Genomic DNA, 20,275 nt, shown 5'->3' with positions numbered 1-20,275 from the left:
AAATTTACTTTCATCAGAGAACATAACTTTGGACCACTTAGCAGCAGTCCAGTCCTTTTTGTCTTTAGCCCATGCGAGACGCTTCTGATGCTTCCTGCTGCTGACCAACTTTATGGAGATGCAGATTTCATTTTCCAACAGGACTTGGCACCTGCACACAGTGCCAAAGCTACCAGTACCTGGTTTAAGGACCGGTATCCCTGTTCTTACTTGGCCAGCAAACTCGCCTGACCTTAACCCCATAGAAAATCTATGGGGTATTGTGAAGAGGAAGATGCGATATGCCAGACCCAACAATGCAGAAGAGCTGAAGGCCACTATCAGAGCAACCTGGGCTCTCATAACACCTGAGCAGTGCCACAGACTGATCGACTCCATGCCACGCCGCATTGCTGCAGTAATTCAGGCAAAAGGAGTCCCATCTAAGTATTGAGTGCTGTACATGCTCATACTTTTCATGTTCATACTTTTCAGTTGGCCAAGATTTCTAAAAATCCTTTCTTTGTATTGGTCTTAAGTAATATTCTAATTTTCTGAGATACTGAATTTGGGATTTTCATTAGTTGTCAGTTATAATCATCAAATTAAAAGAAATAAACATTTGAAATATATCAGTCTGTGTGTAATGAATGAATATAATATACAAGTTTCACTTTTTGAATGGAATTAGTGAAATAAATCAACTTTTTGATGATATTCTAATTATATGACCAGCACCTGTACAAACCATTTTAAAGCATCATGTACTCATGTGCTCTCAAAAGACGATCTTCAGTCAGTGCATTCAGGCAAAGTACGCGCACACGGGACACAGCCACCACTCAAACTGCTCGCAACAAGTGTCAAGATATTTTCGCAACTTATTATGCATAAATGTTCAGACACACACGCTATAATGCCGGTCTTGGCACATATACACGTAAGCACAGTCCGTTGTCTTCAGATCTGTGTAATAAGTGTTTTTCCTTTGTGTCTTATGTCTTCCTTTATGTTTTTTATTACTGCGCCAGTAATTTTGGTCATACAAATAGGACTAATACATGATTCGAAACTGTGATTGGTCTACTTTTATTGTGTGTACTCATTATCTACAGAATGTTTTGCTTTTATAAAACAATGACAATATACAGGCCGTGCTTTCAGCCGTCTCTCTCCGCGTGCATCTGTCTGAAACGCGTCATTAAAACAGATTTAAAATTCTGCGAATACTCATCATAGAAACGTAAAGCATATGTCTAAAGAAAGCTTGAAGTGTCTACTTTTAAATGATCCAATTAATATGTATATTTTCGGATTATATACTATGCATGAAAGTAAAGACGGGTGCAGTTTCTCCCGCATCAGCTTGTTATGTGATCACATCCTTCGCTCTATTTCACACGATCCGCCCAAACTATGGCACAACAAAACAGCAATGATCTTCGTTAAATATGTTGATTTAACTATTGTTTGTTTATTTCCTTACTGTTTACCACGGTGTTACTATAGTAAATGTGTAGTAACCATGGGTTTTGGGCAAAGTTTTTGTCAGAGCTCTTGTTATTCTTAATTTTGAACATATATTTCATTTTTACATCTGACATATATATCGGTTCGAAATATTGGTTATCGGTCTACTTGACCTGTAATAATCGATATCGACATCGGCCCTGAAAAATGCTGAAAAACTGTTCTGCTATTCTGTGGATCAGCTGCAGTGATTGTTTGGGACAGTCAGCTTCAGGACGGCTACAACCGCAAGCAGATCTGTCCAGAAGCTGAGGGCATGTCCAGAAGAGGCTTCGCCCCTATGGGTTGGGACGGCAAGAGAAGCTGTGATGTTGTTGAAGAGCTCCTGAGGAGATCTTCAGATAAAGCATACGGGACTGAAGGTGAGAGATACTGACACAGATGACTGAAGTGTTTGGTTTCGCACACAGTGCATAAAGAAAATACATGCTTTGTTTCTGCATTCAGAGTTAAAGTCTTACATTATTTAATTGCAGCCTTTTCTGTTTTCTGCTCTTTGCCTTTATAAAGCACAACTTTTAAAAGTTCTTGACGTATGTTTAAATCATCATTTCCATTACCCTCAGTGCTCAGTTGGGACGGCGAGCAGTCGGCTATCAGCAGAGATGCTATAGAGGACACGCGCTGTGCCAAAAGCACGAGAGTCATCGATGAGTGGGACGAGGAGTTTGACAGTGGAAAAGTGAGTGTCCAGCAGTGCCTAACACTTTCATACTGCCGTTTCTGCTGTATCGACTACATTGTCCATTGTGCACGCGTTTAAACAAATGTCATCTGGGTATTTCCACTATCAAATATTACACTCTTGAATGTTGTGCAATTCTTTGGACGTGCACCTTCCTTTCCAACACGATCATGTGTACTTACTTGCACAGCTTGTACAAACTGCATTTCCCTTCTCTGGGACAGGTAAAGAAAATAAAAAAATGTAAGAAGGAGAAGCGAAGGAATGGAAATGTCTTCCAGAAGATCCAGGAGCATCGTACCAAATGGTCAGTCACAGGCCGAGGCAGATGGGGCAGTCTGGGATATCACCGCTGACAGGTAGAGCGAGCGAGGGAGTTTACAAAACATTCACTTTATTAATGAGGACTTGACAGAGCTTCTGATTTTCACCAATCTAAGACGCTCTTTATATAAATATGTGTGCATAAAATATATAATATAAATCTATTAAAGTGTTTTAGTAAACATATCTGTAGGTCGACAAAGATGCCGTTATTGTGTAATAGTACAGTAGTTTATATGATTGTTTTTGCAGCTGTAAAATGTGGATCCTGATCAGACTGTATGCTGATTGGATGAGAAGTTGCGGGAGCCGTGTCCAAATCATCAGTACTGTGAAACGTCTGCGCTGCCGGTCTCCTGAGGTTTGAAATCCATCTGTGGAGTTGTGACCGTAGTGAATGAGGCAGACTGTGATGTTCATCAGAAGAAGAATTCTGAACTCATCATATCATTCACACTGCTTATGTGAAGAGAGATACCTCATGCTTCCTTTGACTCCATATGTCTGTTCAGCACATGATTCTCTCGGGATGCTGTTATACAATGTCATCTGTGTGTCACCCCTGACGACTTGCATCGGAATACATGTATTGTGCTCGTTTTATTCTTGTTTACGACATACTGTACCCATCCTTCTTCATCTCTGTGGGGGTTTATTTCATGTGTCAAATAAGAATATCATAGTTTGACATATTTTGAAGGGAAATGAGGCTCTTGTGGCGACAGTTACTGCATTCAAGAAATCTCTGCATTGTCCCAGTCTGTCAGTCAGATCATATGGTCTTTTGTGCACAGTGCTGCATACCACAACGCAATGGACGTCATTCGTTTCGTACACATAAACACAAAAACACACACAGGCCTTAACACGAAGCACTGTGTGTTTGTGTCAGGATGGCTGAATCTCGTCTCATCTCTTATTCTCTATGCAACTTTTGCACAAATCCCACGGATGCTTTTGGAGGGTCTTATTGTCAGTACCACACCAAGCATTCATGTGTGTGTGCACAGTACTAATGCAAAATGGTTTCCAGTGTTTCTCCTAAAATGAACTGCTAGGATGACAGCGGCGTTGAAGAACATTTGTACAGTGGATCCTGTGCTCTCTGTGATGCCCCTCCGTCATCGTTCTTGTTGTTAAAAGATCTTCCTTTTATGAATGCCTCTGTTTTTAGAAAATTTGCTTTGAGTTTAATTGAAAAACTGAATAGAAGATATCACAAATGATACTTACAAAGATATGTTAAACTGCACATTGCTAAACAGAAGCTAGTATTAAAGTTTTATTGAATTGTAGTTTCTGTATTTCTCTTTGAATTGAGATATTTTCAGAAAGACAGAAGTCTAAAGAACACATTAGTGTATCATGTTTGAATTGATGCTTCTGTATCTAATGCCTTTCCTGACAGAGAGAAGTCATTCAATATTGCAGATACATAAACATAGATATACTGGTGCAATAAAGTTGTGACTTTTGTGAACTTTTTTCACATTTGTTTCTTTTACGTCGTTTATAATCATATTACCTTGAAATTTAATCTTTGGGGAAATATAACCTACATGTTTGTCTTTGAAGTTGAAGGATTATAATCCATATAAAAGGATTTTTGACAATGTCAAACGGCTGATGGACATGTGATGTCATCAAGTTACTGTTCAGGTTGGAAATAAAGTGTGCACACTTCCGAGTGAACGATCAATGCTGTCCACATGAAGACATGACAATGACCTCAGTGTGCTGCTGTTATTCATACTATTGTCAGTCTGTAAGTGTTGTTCAAGATGTAAAGCTTCGAGTTAAGAACACACCTCACTTTCATATTACAATTAACATCACAATAGTAACATTACTACATTTAGTAATCAAGTTTTTCCTGAACGTGTGGAAAGTGAGTGCACACACGTATAGACTGCTAGGACTTTACAGGAAATATTTTAACTTGGAAGAAAATCATAATCCTAGACATCTATCTAACACAAGATTTAGATTTTTTATTACAACCGTAGCATTGATTTCATGAATTTTTTCTAATCAAATTAAGGCTGTCAGTGAAAATATTGCACCTGTGCAGCTGGCAAATTAAGCATTTTTTGATACATTTAGGCCCGGTTTCACAAACGAGGTTTAAGGCTAGTCCCAGACTAAAATGAATGTTTGAGCTGCCTTAACTGAAAATAACTTGGCCTAGAATATGTCAGTGCCATTTTTTGTCTCAAGATGCCCACCAGTAATGTTTTTTTTACTAAGGCATTTTAATAAAAGCAATTTAAATATCCTAATTTAACTAAACGTTAGTCATGGTTTAATCCCGGTCTGTGAAACTGGGCTTTGGGGCAAACCTGGAGAGGGATTATTTTAAATCAGGACTAGGCCTTAGTTAAATTAGGAAATTTAAAAAAACATACTTTACAAAAAAAAAACATTACTGTGTGCCTCTTGAGACAAAGCAATCGCACTGATATACTTTAAGATATGTCAGTGTTGTTTTTTGATCGAGACACCTCTAACATTTAAATTGGTCTGGGACTAGGCTTCAACCCTGTCCGGGAAACCGCCCCTTAGTAATAGAACGCCATACAAACAGCTTCAGTTATTCACTGCAATTGGACAGGAAGTGCTTTCAAAACTGATAAAAACAGTGAAAGCTTCATCATGTATTATTAGACCCTATTCCCACTAATTTACTATTGAAGGGTTTTCCTGTTGTGACAGAACAGTTCCTCAATATTATAAATTCATCACTAGCACTAGGACATGTCCCAGAAGCCTTTAAATTGGCGGTCTGGGAGAATAGGTTCATTTGAGACTTCTTTTATTTCCAAAAAAGATCGCAGGTCAATTGTGTGCATTTCTGCAGGAAAACATTTTACCTCTGCTTAAATGATCTTCTCGTAGCATCTGATTGTGGCACCGTTCTTGTCTTACTGGGACAATAGATTCTAATAGATAGACTAGAAACTTGTGTTGGCACAGGTGGTCAGTCATTGGCTTAGTTTAAATCCTGTTTATCCAATCGATGCCACTTCGTTTATGTTAATGATGAGATGTCATGTAAATCTCGGGTTAAATTCAGAATGCCACAGGGATCAGTTTTAGGCCCCATCCTTTTTTCACTTTAAAGGGCTCAGCATAGTCCAGGCGAATTGCGCTTTGGGGTAAAACGAAGCTCGAAAACGTTGAGAGACGGTATAGCGTTTTCGAACAATCCAACACCCCCTTGTTTCTGGAGGCGGGGTTTACATGACGTATGCAAATAGCCTCTGCGCACGTGGCCACACAAACAACACACCCACCTATTACGTAATGGCCATGGACCAATGGTGGCTCGAGGGTGTTTACCGGCCAACACGAACGTTCCCGGAAAGTTCCGTTTGGTTTGCTGCGGTGAACTAGTGAAACGAATTGTCGTTTGGACCAGATTTTGTTCGAACTCAGGTCACACGTTTTTCGATTTCGAATGTAGTATGCTGAGCCCTTAATGCTTCCTTTAGGAGATATTATCAGGAAATCAGTTTTCATTGTTATGTTGATGATACCCGGCTTTACATTTCCTCAGAATCGGGTGATACCCACCAATTTTGACAGCTAACTGTGTTAATGACATCAAAAACTAGATTGCCAACAACTAAATTCTATCGAGACTGATGTAGTAATATTACATCAAATGCCAGTAAATATTACATAATACATTGCAACGTTTCCGTGTATGGTAGTCAACGATGTCCCAGACATGTCTGTTGCTAACACTCGTCCAAATATCTTTCTTTGTGTTGATCAGAACAAAGAAATTTACACATATTTGGAACAACTTGAGGGTGAGTAATTTATGACAGAATTATCATGTTTGGGTGAAAGTAACATGGGTGTGTTGCTAGAGAGCAATCTGTTATGTGATTGTCACATCTCAAATGTGTGTCGTACCACATTCTTTTATCTTAGAAACATCTCTAAACAGTATCCAATGCTTTCTGCTTCAGGTACGGAAAGCATCCAATGGAAAGTGCCACACTTTTTTTTTAATGCAGCTGGCATTTTATATTTATAGCCCTTTTAACCGTTTGCATTGCATCAAAGCAGCTGTACAAGAAAACCAAAACCAAGAAAACAGTATCATTTGAACACACAAAAAACAAGAAGATAAACTTTAAAATGAACTAGAGAAGGGAAAAACTAAGCAAATGCATAAACGTATGTGTACGCACATAAATAGCCATTATATACATTGTACAACTCTCATGTTGCAAGTCTTACAGATGAGTTAGAGAAACTTTAGATATATTATCAATAGGTCAAACAGAATTTGCAGTAATATCATGGATTGCAGTTAGCATCATGGGAAAAATAGTTAAATGTCTTAATGATTTTCAAGAACATCTTAAGAACGTAATTATTACGTACAGTACCGTTTTTTTGTGTGTAATAAAGTACCGTAGAACCAGATCGGGCTTGTTTACAGGACTGACATTATTATGATATCACAGGGTTTTTAATGTGGGTTGTTGTTATTTGATCACTTTAAGTGTTTGTATTATTTCCTTATATCAAGCACTACAACACTGGGATGCTTGTTTGGCATGTTCCCATTTGCATGATTAAAACATTTTTTAAATGAAAGAAGAAACATTTTCATCAGTAAAATCATGTCTTGAGGTGAGGGTTATAGTCCCAGTCATTTATAGTGGCATGATTTCAAGTAATCTTTTAAAAACTTTATGTCTACCAGAAGTCATGACATATCATCATATTAAGGTTAAGCTAGATGTGTTCAGTGGTTTACTCTGGCTCTGTTCTGTTGTGCTGAATATAAGCAGTGAAGAGATGAGGATTGATCTGTGTAAAGGCATTCGTTCACACAGTCACCCATGTTTCTGTCATAAGAGCAGACAGACCACACCAAACCAAACCTTAACATCTGCATTTCCTAATCCTTCTGTATTGAACTGTACAAACACCATAACTCACTGCATACATGACATTACTGCGTCACTGTCTGCGCTTTAGGCTTTTACATGGACAGAGCTCCTTCGTTTCCTCTGTGATGGACACAGAAAGTGATGTTTACACACTCATTTCCACAACTCATGGAACAAAGGCCACAGTGATTTACGTCACGTTGACATTTGAGTAATATTTACATACAGTAAACCTCAGATTTGCAGCCCACTCAGACAAGCATCTGTTTTACATGCCACATGAATCCCACATTTCTGTCCCGGAAGACTTTTGTCTCTCTCTTGCCTCTTTGACGTTCATGTGTGCTGTTCAGAGGACGTGTTACAAGAGACTTGTTCAAGAGAACTCTCGCTTTAATGTTTTCTGAGAGTTTCTCTTCCTGAAGATAAAAAGCGTAAGAGGATTACATTACAGGAGAAACAAAACCAGATGAAGGGCTCCGTTGAAATCGAATGCTCTCTCGTCTTAACATGCATGAGTGTGTGTCACCGCCCTGCCAGCACGACACACTAATCCTGATCCTGTTAACAGCAGCTGAATGTGGGCTTTTGTTCTCACATACTTGAGCAGGTAACACAACAGGTGCGGTTACCACGTGTTCATTGAACTTCTCGCTGCTTTATTTTTAGCAAAGTAAAGTATAGTGTAGGCTACACCCATCTTTAAGTGAGAGCATTAATGTGACGTTTGTTTGTTGTATGGTCATATACACTGTGCCAGATCAGATCTGTTACACTACATAAAACCTACATGTGTTTTGTCAACTTTTGTCAACACACACACAGAGGGTTGTTCCCTCCCCCCCCGGAAACACACACACAGCAAGTTGCTTTCTCACACAGGGTGTGGATGCTGAAACTCAACACTGTGGCTGTGGCTCTAAATCTAGTGAGTTGCCTACCTAGACAACATATTCACATTTCCAACATGAAGGTTGCTTAAAAGACATACTTTGGCAAAACATCTGTACTTCATAGAGACGTTTATGTGACTCTCTCATAATAAATATATGCAATTAAAAACAAGTGAGTAGGCTAATCTATACAAATATTTTGTTCAGTTTGTTGAAAGGAAATTCTATAAGGAATGAATCTAATAAAGGCGTATTTCACATCTGTGTGTCTCTGTAAAATGTGTCATCTTAAAAACTGCCCTACATTTTTAAGTCAAATTGGTTTTGGACTTTTCAAAAAAAATCTGGTTGCCTTTCGTGTTCATTTAAATAAAGTAATGGAAAAATGACCTATGGCTCTGGTATGAAATACTGTGTTTGTTAATAAAGTTGCTGCGTCTTAAATTGAACCAAAAAATACATTACCATGAGATGTAAACATAAACTGACCGAATATGATTGTTATAAACTGACAGTAACGTTGATTGCTAAATCTAACGTCGACGTTCATTCCGCGCACTGCAGCAGACACGGGCAGTGGACTCGCTGGGGTTTGAGCCACGGCCCTTGTGCGCAGCGTCATGACGCAGTGACGCCACGGTTGAAGATACGCCCCTTGATCACGTCGAACAATATTTAACCGCAAGATCCTTCCGCTCTCTCGACGAGTGATATGTAAAAGAGCCGTTTCCTTTCTTATTGGCGTTAAAGTAAATACCGTTGAGTAAACGGTGTCAATCTCGTCGTGTTGTTGGTTTATTTGCATTAGAGAGAGAGAGAGAGAGAGAGAGAGATGGTGCTGAAATCCGAGGACGGGGTCGGTGAGTGTCGAAACTTATTCAATAACACGCGCGAGCTCTCGTGTTTTTTGTACACTGTTTTATATTCAATTCATACACTACAACTCTTATCATAGAGTTGTGTTATTGTATCCTCCGTGCATATTCTTCTTGCCACAGAGGTTTAAGGTTAATAAAAAACACAATTTGACTGATAAAATGTTTAATTTACAGGCTAACCGCTGGTTTACAGACATATGGGACACATTAGTTACATAATTTCTTCATGATAACCATAAAGTTGAGCAGAATGAGTGTGGTGTTGTATTAGTATGAAGGCTGCACTGGTTTTGCTGGGGATGAAGGCGTTTTGTTGTCATTCATGAGTGTTATTGTGCTTCTCAGTTTATATGTCATTTTATGTTGGGCTGGGTTGTGTGGGGTTTTATCTTTCATTTAGTTTTTAATGTAATTTAAATAACATTTATAACAGCACATTTCTCAGTCTACCCGCACTTTAAAACTGGCTCACATTAGTGATGTATTTGATTATAATGTAGAGATGTCTCCGAGAGTAAGTCATACAGTAAGAGGATATTGAAGATGTTTTTTTTCGGTCAGTCTGTCAAATGAAATTGAGATAATAAGAAACGCTGTCCAGTGTTTCGTTAAACATGGGAATGTGCATTTCACATACATGTGTTGAATACCGTGTAGGGTTGATTTAGATGTGTTGTGTTTATGCTGATGTAATTCTCAGACAGAAAGTGCTCAGTGATGAGTCCTCTGTCCTCTTTTCTTACCCTCACCATCTGTGCTTTTAGCTGTACTACACTACTAACTCAGCAGACAGGATTAAACAGGCCTCTGCATGCCTCGCTCTTATGCATTCATATGCAACATTCCAGCGGTGGACAGGAAACTGGAAATTAGGACTTAAAGTGGTGGTTCACCCAAAAATATAAATTCCGGGTAACACTTTATTTTATGGTGCCCTTGTTACACACGTTACACACGTTACATGTATTTACTATAAACATACTATAAATTCATTATGCATAATTACATGTAACTAACCCTAATCCTAACCCTATAGTAAGTACATATAGTTCATTATTATTACTCAGTACTTAAATGTATAATTACACTGTAACACGGGCACTGTAAAATAAAGTGTAACCAAATTCCGTCATCATTTACTCACCCGCTTGTCATTTCAAACCTGTATGACTTTCTTTCTTGCGCAGAACACAAAAGAAGATATTTTGAAGAATTTTGGTAACTGGCCCCCTTTCACTTGCATTGGTTTTGTGTTCAGACAATAGAAGTGAATGGAGTCCAGTGCTGTTCGGTTACCAACTTTATTCAGAATATCTTCTTTTGTGTTCTGTGGAAGAAAGAAAGTTGTAAAGGTTTGAAATGACGAGAGGGTGAGGAAATAATGACAGAATTTTCATTCCAGGGCAGTCGTGGCCTAATGGTTAGAGAGTCGGATGTGTAACCCAAAGATCACAGCAGGAAACGAGTGAGCAAGGCGGTCTAAGTGCAGAAATATGCGAGGATGCTCTTTCTCTGTCACACACATGCTGAACAGATAGAGAGAGAGACGGCACAGCAGTGATGCACTCTTCCACTGCTTATAATGTAAAGTGTTCAAACGCAATTGAAATTCTTCGTTGTTTGTTGCAATCAACTGCACCTCTGCCATTTTTACAATTATATTAGACTGACACGTACAAATGTTATCAAGGATTTTTGAAAACCGGGTACTTGAGTAATAGAACTGTGTATTGGCAAGTGCATCCCGATACGATACATATCATGATAGATGGGTCACGATACAATATATTGCCATGTATTTCGATACGATACACATTTGCGATATATTGCAATACTTTAAATAGAAAATGTAAAAAGTAGAGCTAGAAATACAACATGCTGTGCACCACCGGGGGTTTTCTGTAAGGATAAGTGTAAAAACATCCCTTACCTCTGCTGAGTGGCCATGATGTGCGATGCATGGACCTTTAGATCAGAGGTCTGGGTTCTCAAACTGTGGATTGCACCCTCAAGTGGGTAGCACAGGGGAATAAGGTGGGTCACGCAAGTCACTTGGCTGTTGTGGTGGATTACAGTTAAAACACTGAACATGGGCAGTATAAAACCTCTGGTTCATCCGTGCTGTAAATGTGCTGGTGTCACATCCGTATATAATCTCAATAAATGTCATTGTTACTTTTCTTAATAAACTTTGTGTCTAATGCACTGCAGTAGCCAAGTGACTTTTGTCATGACTTGCGATGCTTACAAACAGCATTTAATTTATATAACTCATTACTCCATTACTTATTTTTAAAACCAAAGCACCACCCACACATCAGCTCTGAGAGCTCGAAGCGTTCTTATATTTTTCACCATGCTCGCTTCCACTTTCTTTATGTACTTACTTACTATGTATATGACATGATTTAAAAAAATATTGATAGTAGAGGTATCTGTCATGGCTCTGTCTCACTTAGTCATGTTTTTCTTGGTCCTGTGGCAGAGTCATGATAAAGCCTTTGGTTATGTGTGGAGAGAAACATATTATTGTCCTTTTGACAATAATATGCGTTCTCTCCAGTGTCCCGTCATTGGCCCCGCCCCTCTCATTTCATGTATTGCTTCCCTGCCCTGTCTAATGTTTCCCACCTGCCCCTCGTTATCTTCCTCTTTGTCCTCCCTTTAAATAATCCTCATGTTTCATTGTGTTGTTGCTGGTGGATTGAGTTCTGTTTGTATACGTTCCGTGTTCTGATGTGCTCTGTATTGCCTGTACCTCTTGTTGCCGTTTTCCCCTGTCACAGTAAGTGTTAAGTTTAGTCTATGTCAAGTGTATGTTTCTATTTTAGTGTTTAGTTAGTTTTCGTCCCTGTTTACCCATATTATTATCTTGTCTTGTTTACACCCCCTCTTGGGTTTTTGTTTTGTGTTTTTTGTGTAAATAAAGTGTTGTGTTAACCCCTTCATTGCTACTGCCTGTACTTGGGTTCTTCCCTTACCTGTCGTGACAGTATCACTATCGATACACTATTGGAAAAAAAATTGCGATAGTTACATGTATCGATATTTTTGCACAGCCCTATTGAGTAATCATGACAGACCTAGGGCTCTAGACTAACTTTTTTCAATAGGAGCACTGTAGACCCTACAAAATGATAGGAGCGCAAGCAGAAAATTAAACCAGCCTGCAATGCAATTATTGACATTTTTCCCTAAATAACTGCATTACTGATAAATACTTTGATAACAAATAGACTTAACTCACAGGTTTTTTTTTTCATTTTAAAAGGTTCAACAACACATTCATAGATTCAAGTATGTGGCCAGTAGAAAAAAACTAAACAAATATATTAAATGGCGCTAATTATATCGCCTAACAAAACCACCACACACACCTGATAGAACAGCTATTTTGGCTATATTCTTGCACAACCCCTGTCTGGGTAACCATGTGCTTATTTACAGACAAACTGTGTTCATGTTTATATATCCAAACACTTGATAACAGTAACAGGTTTTGGAATAAAGCAATAAAACAGTTTTCACTGAATGAAAGCCAAGGTTTATCCAAAATATGTGCTTCTGAACAAAAGTCGCTAAGGGTCAGTAAAGTTGCTAAATCTAGTAGAATAGTTGCTAACTTAGCAACGTTAGATGGAAAAACTAGATTGTAAAGTTCGAGTACAAACTTTATGTTGGCTTGACAAAGCCTGTCCTGAAGAGTTTGAAATTGTTTGAAAGGTTTTATTGTTAAACTTTTTCGAACATGATGGAAAAAATAATGTGACCCCAGTGTGTAAAAACCGGGCTTAGTATGTTTTTAGCATGATTAGCATTTTTGGTAGCATGATTAGCATGTTACTAGCATGTCTGCTAACATGATTAGCATGTTTGCTAGCAAGATGCTTACACAATTAGCATGATACTAGCATGATTAGCATGTTTTCTAGCATCATGCTAACGCGATTAGCATGTTGCTAGCCTAATGCTAACGAGATTAGCATGTTTGCTAGCATGATGCTAACATGATTCGCATTTTGCAATCATGTTGCTTACACTATAAGCATGTTAACTAGCATGATGCTAACACGATTAGCATGTTTGCTAGCATAATTAGCATGTTGCTAGTACTAAACGGTTGCTAGGCTAACCTGTTTGGTTGCTATGGGCGTGGCTTGGTATATGCCAATTGATGATGTTCTAAGCCAGTGGTTCCCAAACTGGGGTATGCGTACCCCCGGGGGTACGCCAGGTGACGGAGGGGGTACGTGAACAAAATCCTGAAATCTACTGTTTACTTAGGTATAACGCACCTGACAATCAATCAGGCATGTTTTTCTCACAAGCTAAATATAAAGACGTGCTCCCTCTAGTGTACACACAGCAAAATAGTAGTCACGTAGTGCCATAAAAGGTCAAATTCATGACATCCAATCAAAAAATATGCGTCCACTCATGTGACTTCGCACAAAAATTACTGACAGACTTCTGGATAGCTTTGCATGCAGGGTATCCTGCCTTAGCCGATTGCGCTTTGAAAACATTACTGCCCTTCTCCACAACGTATCTTTGCGAGAGTGGGTTTTCAGCACTTGCCCATATAAAGAACAAATATCGATACAGACTCTGCATAGAGAATGATTTGAGACTCAGACTTTCTCCGATACAACCAAACATCACAGAGTTATGCAAGTCATTTCAAGCACATCCATCTCATTAAGCAGTGAGTCATGGGGGGGGGGTGGGGTACGCCATTGTAAAAAGTTTGGGAACCACTGTTCTAAGCTATGTGTGTAACAAACCAACTCCCATGTCTCCAAGATGTTCTGTTGCGGAGATATAGGTTTTGCTAAACGGTTGCTAGGCTATCCTGTTTGGTTGCTATGGGCATGGCTTAGCAGAAGCCAATTGATGATGCTTCAAGTCCCAAGTGAAACAAACCAACCCCCATGTCTGTACGATGTTCTGATGCAGAGATATAGGTATTGCTAAACGGTTGCTAGGGTAACCTGTTTAGTTGCTATGGGCGTGGCTTAGCATCTGCCAGTTAATGCTACTCTAAGCTATGAGTGAAACGAACCAACCCGTGTGTCTCTACGATGTTCTGATGCACAACCCCCGTGTCTCTACGATGTTCTGATGCAGCGATATAGGTATTGCTAAATGGTTGCTAGGCTAACCTGTTTGGTTGCTATGGGCGTGGCTTAGTAGAAACCAATTGATGATGCTTCAAGTCCCAAGTGAAACAAACCAACCCCCATGTCTCTACGATGTTCTGATGTAGAGTTATACAGTAGGTCTTGTTAAATGGTTGCTAAGTTAACATGTTTTGTTGCTATGGGCGTGGCTTCGTAGCTTAATGAAGTTTCAGGGATACTGATTGGTTGTCTGAGCCAAATGAGCCCACCCCCTTTTGCAAAGATATCCATTTGGACTTTTTATAATGGGAGTCTATGGGAGCAGTTGCTAGGTTGCTGTAAATGGTTGCTATGGGCGTGGCTTCATAGTTTAAGGAAGTTCCTGGGATACTGATTGGTTGCCTGAGTAAAATGAGCCCACCCCCTTGTAGATATTGACCAAAATTCATATCTCTGTATTTTTTTGATGAAAGGCGATATCCGATATATATGAGAATTTATGGTCATCTCAAACAAGCCTCTTATCACCGCTTTCTTTGGCCAAGGCCCTCCCAAGAGGCCACGTGAGTGACAGTAAAGCAGCCAATCACGTTTCGTTTTGTGCCGCGTCATTTTTGCAGGTGGTGGAAGAGATTTGTTGTGCTTCTACCTTTTGACATAACCGTTTTATGGAATTGTTTACAGATCGCTTATTGTTGCTGCTCATCAGATCTTTTAAATCCGAACCATTTCCAAATAACTGAACCATCGTTTTTCTTTTTACAAACCAGATCATCTTCTGCTGCGTGGACTGGCACTGCGGCTTCCTCCTTGTCATAAGCAAACTTGTAGAGCGGGCGTGCGGGGTCCGTCTGGTTCGCGCGCAGAGCGAGAGTGCTCTGCTCACTCTGCGCATGGGCACAGCGCATGTCAGACACCACAGAGCCGCTTCAAGTCGAACACGCCCCATATTGATATTAATGATATTGTTTAATCCTGCATCGCGTTGAAAAAATATATCGATATATCTTAAAAATCAATATATCGCCCAGCCCTACCCCCTTGTCTCTAAGTGGTTGTACTGCGAAGTTATTCAACATGGGACAGTTATGATGCCTTATATGGGCATGTTTCCTGTCCCATTATAAGTCAATGGGGAATTTTGGGGGGCTCTTACACCCCAGGGGTACAACTTACACCCCATTGTGTGAGGTAAGTTCTTACAGAGCCTGCCAGCTTCTTCAAACGTGGTAACTCGCAAGTTTCTACGACATCCTCGCTTTGAGTTATGAGCCGTCAAAGTTTGTCGCAATGTTAAGTCTAATGGAAATTAGGTGGTTTTGAGAGTCCGGTTTTCGAAAACCAGAACCCGGATCAGTTTGAAAAGATATAGCAACTCAAGTCAGACCAGACTGAAGGTTTGTGGAAAGTTTGGTGGTCCTAGGAGGAGTAGCAGTCAGAAATTTTGGGGATGATAAGAATAATAATAAGCTTAGAACAAAGAACAGTATGTTGGCTCTGTCAAGACAACATAATTAGGAATGAATGTGAAGCACTGCGTCACTTAGAAGCTGTAGCCGTGGCAGGTAAGAGAACGCTGGAGAAACGCAGTCATTGGTTCACATTTTTGACTGAGTTGTGACCTTAGACACGACGACAGAGAGAAACATCAGTGACGTGTGACCCTCGCAGTTGACTACTCACTTTGGGAGTCTTACACACACACAGGCCTACACTGGTGGGTCTGTGATCTACTCGTTTTCAACATGAAATAACAACTAGAAGAAATTTCTAACTTACAGGTCGCACATGCACGAGTTCTTGTAAAGAATGCTAGCGCTGGCTCAAAAACTGGTGGCAGTCTGGAGCCCTGCAGCCATAGTGTATTACACAGAACAGCTTTCACAGCCAATGAAGTCATGGAAGGGGTTATTTGTAGGGGTGTAATGATACACTCAGCTCACGATTCGGTACATATCTCGATGCTGGGTTCACGATACGATACACATATCGATATTTTGAACAAAATTCAAGAATGAAACTGAAATTCAAATAACATTTATTTTCAAAATATTAACAATTTCAGTAACTTATTTTGTTGCACATACAACTTAATAAAGAATTTTAAGGCTTAACTGTAATTAGAATGAAGATCAGTGTCAATTTTGACAGCAAAGTTTGATTTAGTTTTAGTCATAGTCATAGTCTTTTGACTAAAATGCAGTTTAGGTTTAGTCATCCCAATTTATCATAGTTTTAGTCTATTTTAAGTCGATGAAATCTACGCATTATATTGGTCTACTAAAATCTATCTGGATTAACTCATTTAATTGGTGTAATTAAATGTTCCATACAAAGATTGAACTGTTTCGACATAATTTACTTTACCTTAGAATTAAATGAAACCAGGTCATTACCTTTATTTTTCAGAAAAGTTGAATAACTACTGGATATGCACTGTTGTAACACAGAGAATATTAGGCCATGAACGACATGTAGCAGTTCATTCAGTCTCATTTTGACTCAATTGACTCGTTCGTTCAGTGAAGGGCGTGTTCATTCAGTACCTTCAACCAATGAAACACTCTGACAGAGCTCACGCTCAAGCGCTATTGGCTCGTGTCTCTTTGAAGCTTTGAAGTCTTTGCTTGAGACAGTAATGAATGAGAAAAATCTTTCAAAAAGACATATTACATAAACTGCATTACATTTCTTCAATCATGCAGATCACATACTTGTTTTTTAGCATGTCATTCGATCTTTTAATCTACAGTACGACTCACTTCATCACTGATTGGAACAGCGCTGGTTTCTTTTGGCTTACTTTATGTTGCATATCACGTTATGCAGCAGCTCACGTTAGCGGATAAATGAACATTGGCATTTAAACACGTTTGTGCTGCCTTTGTAATGAGTTTCGGGGTGACTCACCTGCAGTCACGCTTCAAGTTTGCTGTGTTTTAACGGCGATTGTGAAGGAAAATATGACGCTTTGTAAACCACTTGGAGACACAGATTGTGTCTTGTGTGTCTCTCTCTACCGCATATGTGAGATAAGCGCACGTGACGCGCTGGCGCAGAGTAGGTAGCGTCTTGACCATTGAACGAATAGAATTAAACATCGTAAAATATCCCCATCTCTCTACGATGCGCATCGTAACATTTTTGCATCGCGAAATATCAAAATACAAAGTATTGTTACATCCCTAGTTATTTGTGTATATTGGTGACTGTTAGTTATCTGGGAGCGTTTGTAGCTGAATTCTTATTACCAGCAGTAAACAGAGACAACTGCACAACTCCAGCAGCTCTTGTTCTTCTCTTTGTTGCATGTTGTGTACATGTTGGGGTTCCCAATGTCACTAGCCCAGGAAGAAGCTCATTGTTGTCACGACGAGCAGTTCGTTTTAGTCCTTAAAAAGGGATTATCTCCATTGTGAATTTTGAGCATCGTGACTTTTCAGATGTTGTTTATGTGAAAGGTAGAAGTAGACCTACACATGTGCGCGCGTGTGCACATCGTCGGGATGACATTTTGTTCTTTATTCTAAAATGACTTGAAACAAGAGTTCTGAATGTCAGCTCGGAGGAGCGCATTGCATATTTAATTTTTGATGATGTTCTTGTTTGTTTCGCCAGTGCCTGATGACCTCACACCAGAGGAGCAGAAAGAGCTTGAAAACATCCGGCGTCGAAAGCAAGAGCTGCTGGACGACATTCAGGTGAACATCAGACGGATCTTCAATGATATACATTCAGCTGGTTGTTATGGCAAAATAAACCCTGATGACAGCTGTGTCTTGTTTCGGAGGCTGCGTTTTACAGAGGGTCCTCAACCTAGACGTACTTCGTAAGACATATTGGAAGACAAGGAAACAGGAAGCATCACATTTTGACCGAATGTGCAGCTGCTGCCGTCTATTCGAATAAAAAGAATTGTGGGTTATCTCGGCAACAAAGGATACAATTTATGCCCCTACAAATTCCTGTGAAAGAAGGTCTCGTTCGAAAGGTGCATTCAGAGGGTCTGAAACGGGACAGCCTCGGTGACGTGTGCGGCTGACAAGTGTGACATTCAGAGGACGCAGCCTTCGAAATGAGACACAACTACTGGGGTCATGACCCCACGCAAATTGAAGAAGCCTTGACAAAAATGGAGGAGCTGATGTTCAACTTTAGGAAATTGAGAGAAAATTTAATTCAAGTTAAATCAAATTGACTTCACGTGTCACTTAAATTTCAATTACAGTATATTACACTGACATCAAAAATTGAGTTGCATTTTGTATCACTGATAAAATGAAGTTAAAATGATACATCACCCAGAAATGAAAATTCTGTCATCATTTCCTCACCTTCGAGTTGTTCCAAATGTGTATACATGTCTTTGTTCTGATGAACACAGAGAAAGATATTTGGAAGATCGCAACACCTATTGACTACCATTGTAGGAAAATTTACTTTATCATTTGTTTGTTCTGTTGAACACAAAAGAAGACATTTTGAAGAAGCTTTTAGCTGTCCTAAGGCTCAGTGGTAAGAGCATGACATTAACTACGCCAAGGTCGTAGGTTCGATCCCAGGGGATTGCACATACTTAGAAACAAATGTATAGGTTAATGCAATGTAAGTTGCTTTGGATAAAAGCATCTGCCAAATGCGTAACTATAAATGAAGAATGTAGGACAGCAAACAGTTCTGGGGTACTTTTGACTAGCATTGTTTTTTTCCTACTATGGGTGTCAATGGGTGTTGAGATCCGTTTGGTTGTAAGCATTATTCCAAATATCTTCCTCTGTGTTCATCAGAACAAAGACATTTATACACATTTGGAACAACTTGAAGGTGAGTAAATAATGACAGAATTGTCATTTTTGGGTGAACTATCCCTTTAATGTTAACATGAATTATTAAGCACATCATTTTTCTTACTTGGTGAAGGCATTGAAAAGAAATGTTGTGTAAAATAGGCCCTCCTGACATCAGTTTTGGTCACTACTGTATGAACTTGAGTGTAAAAAATTGAAATAGTAGTGGTGTAGTTTAGCTTTCCGCTGGTTATTCACTCAGTATGAACACAATGCAATGTGTCCAAAAGGAAATGAGTCAGTGTGACAGGAACAGGGTGGGATTGTCAGAAGTGGACACACACACACACACACACACACATGTGGTCACGATGACTCTTCATAGCCTTAACCATTTTTGTACAAACAGTGCTGGGTTACTGCCCAACACTGCCTAAACAATGATATAATAATATTTACATGACAAAAAATCTCCGTGCCCAGAATTAGGAGTGTAGCATTTAGATTTGTGCTCACAGAAATGACTAAACCTGTAAACTCTGTTCATAAGGTGATTTACTCATTTTGTCTGAACTTTGCAAACAACCTTGCCATTGTGTATCACATATACCGTATAAACACTGCCTTGATGAGATCTTGATAGAGACACAAAACCTTTATGTAAAGATAGAGACTGTATTGATAAACATACTAGCACAATTTTCAAGTATTTTTATTGCGCTCCTAAATTGTTGAACCGAGGAGCACATGTGCGTCAAGCCCTGAGTGTAAACACACAGTACTGGAACTGCTTTATTATGAACATGTTTTGTAAAATATAAAACTATACAGCAAGAAAAAAGAGAACAATTCTAAAGCAGATGTTATGTGCAGAGGTATGGCAGATTGTGTGTATTTGGTGTTTTTCTTGTGCATTGATCATTGTGTGATCTCTCACTGAAGCGTCTGAAGGATGAGATTGCTGAAGTCACAAGTGAGATTGAGAATCTGGGTTCAACAGAGGAGAGGTGAGTGATTTCATGTATACACGCTTGATTTTCATCTGTCATTCATGTGTGACGTCCAGTCAACCTTAACGGTGACTTTTCGAAAGGTTTTAAACAAATAAACAAAACTTTGAAATCCATTAGTCAGCGGGTTGGAGAGAATTTCAGTTTTAGATCATG

The 20,275-nt window shown here is 39.3% G+C and overlaps 2 protein-coding genes across 4 annotated transcripts in view; both read left to right on the top strand.

Moving 5' to 3' along the window:
* Nucleotides 1–4,002, top strand: part of usp36 (ubiquitin specific peptidase 36) — a 32,039-nt gene extending 28,037 nt beyond the window's left edge. For both annotated transcript variants that reach the window (XM_057345840.1, XM_057345841.1), the window contains 4 exons: nucleotides 1,692–1,871; nucleotides 2,076–2,191; nucleotides 2,419–2,553; nucleotides 2,771–4,002. In XM_057345840.1, the coding sequence (XP_057201823.1) occupies nucleotides 1,692–1,871; nucleotides 2,076–2,191; nucleotides 2,419–2,550 (428 nt within the window). In that variant the 3' untranslated portion in view covers nucleotides 2,551–2,553; nucleotides 2,771–4,002. The remainder of the gene's footprint in view (nucleotides 1–1,691; nucleotides 1,872–2,075; nucleotides 2,192–2,418; nucleotides 2,554–2,770) is intronic.
* A 2,207-nt stretch (nucleotides 4,003–6,209) lies between these two features.
* Nucleotides 6,210–20,275, top strand: part of cyth1a (cytohesin 1a) — a 36,716-nt gene continuing 22,650 nt past the window's right edge. The window contains exons 1-3 of one of the 2 annotated variants that reach the window (XM_057345144.1): nucleotides 6,210–6,333; nucleotides 17,941–18,023; nucleotides 20,052–20,116. In XM_057345144.1, coding sequence (XP_057201127.1) covers nucleotides 6,225–6,333; nucleotides 17,941–18,023; nucleotides 20,052–20,116 — 257 coding nt within the window. In that variant the 5' untranslated portion in view covers nucleotides 6,210–6,224. Of the gene's footprint in view, nucleotides 6,334–8,968; nucleotides 9,185–17,940; nucleotides 18,024–20,051; nucleotides 20,117–20,275 lie in introns of those variants that run through there. The other variant, XM_057345145.1, reaches the window with a different exon arrangement.

Source organism: Triplophysa rosa, linkage group LG11, assembly GCF_024868665.1.
Source record: "Triplophysa rosa linkage group LG11, Trosa_1v2, whole genome shotgun sequence".
Lineage (NCBI taxonomy): Eukaryota > Metazoa > Chordata > Actinopteri > Cypriniformes > Nemacheilidae > Triplophysa > Triplophysa rosa.
The sequence above is the reverse complement of the archived record's forward strand: the minus strand, read 5'-3'. Positions and strand labels throughout refer to the sequence as shown.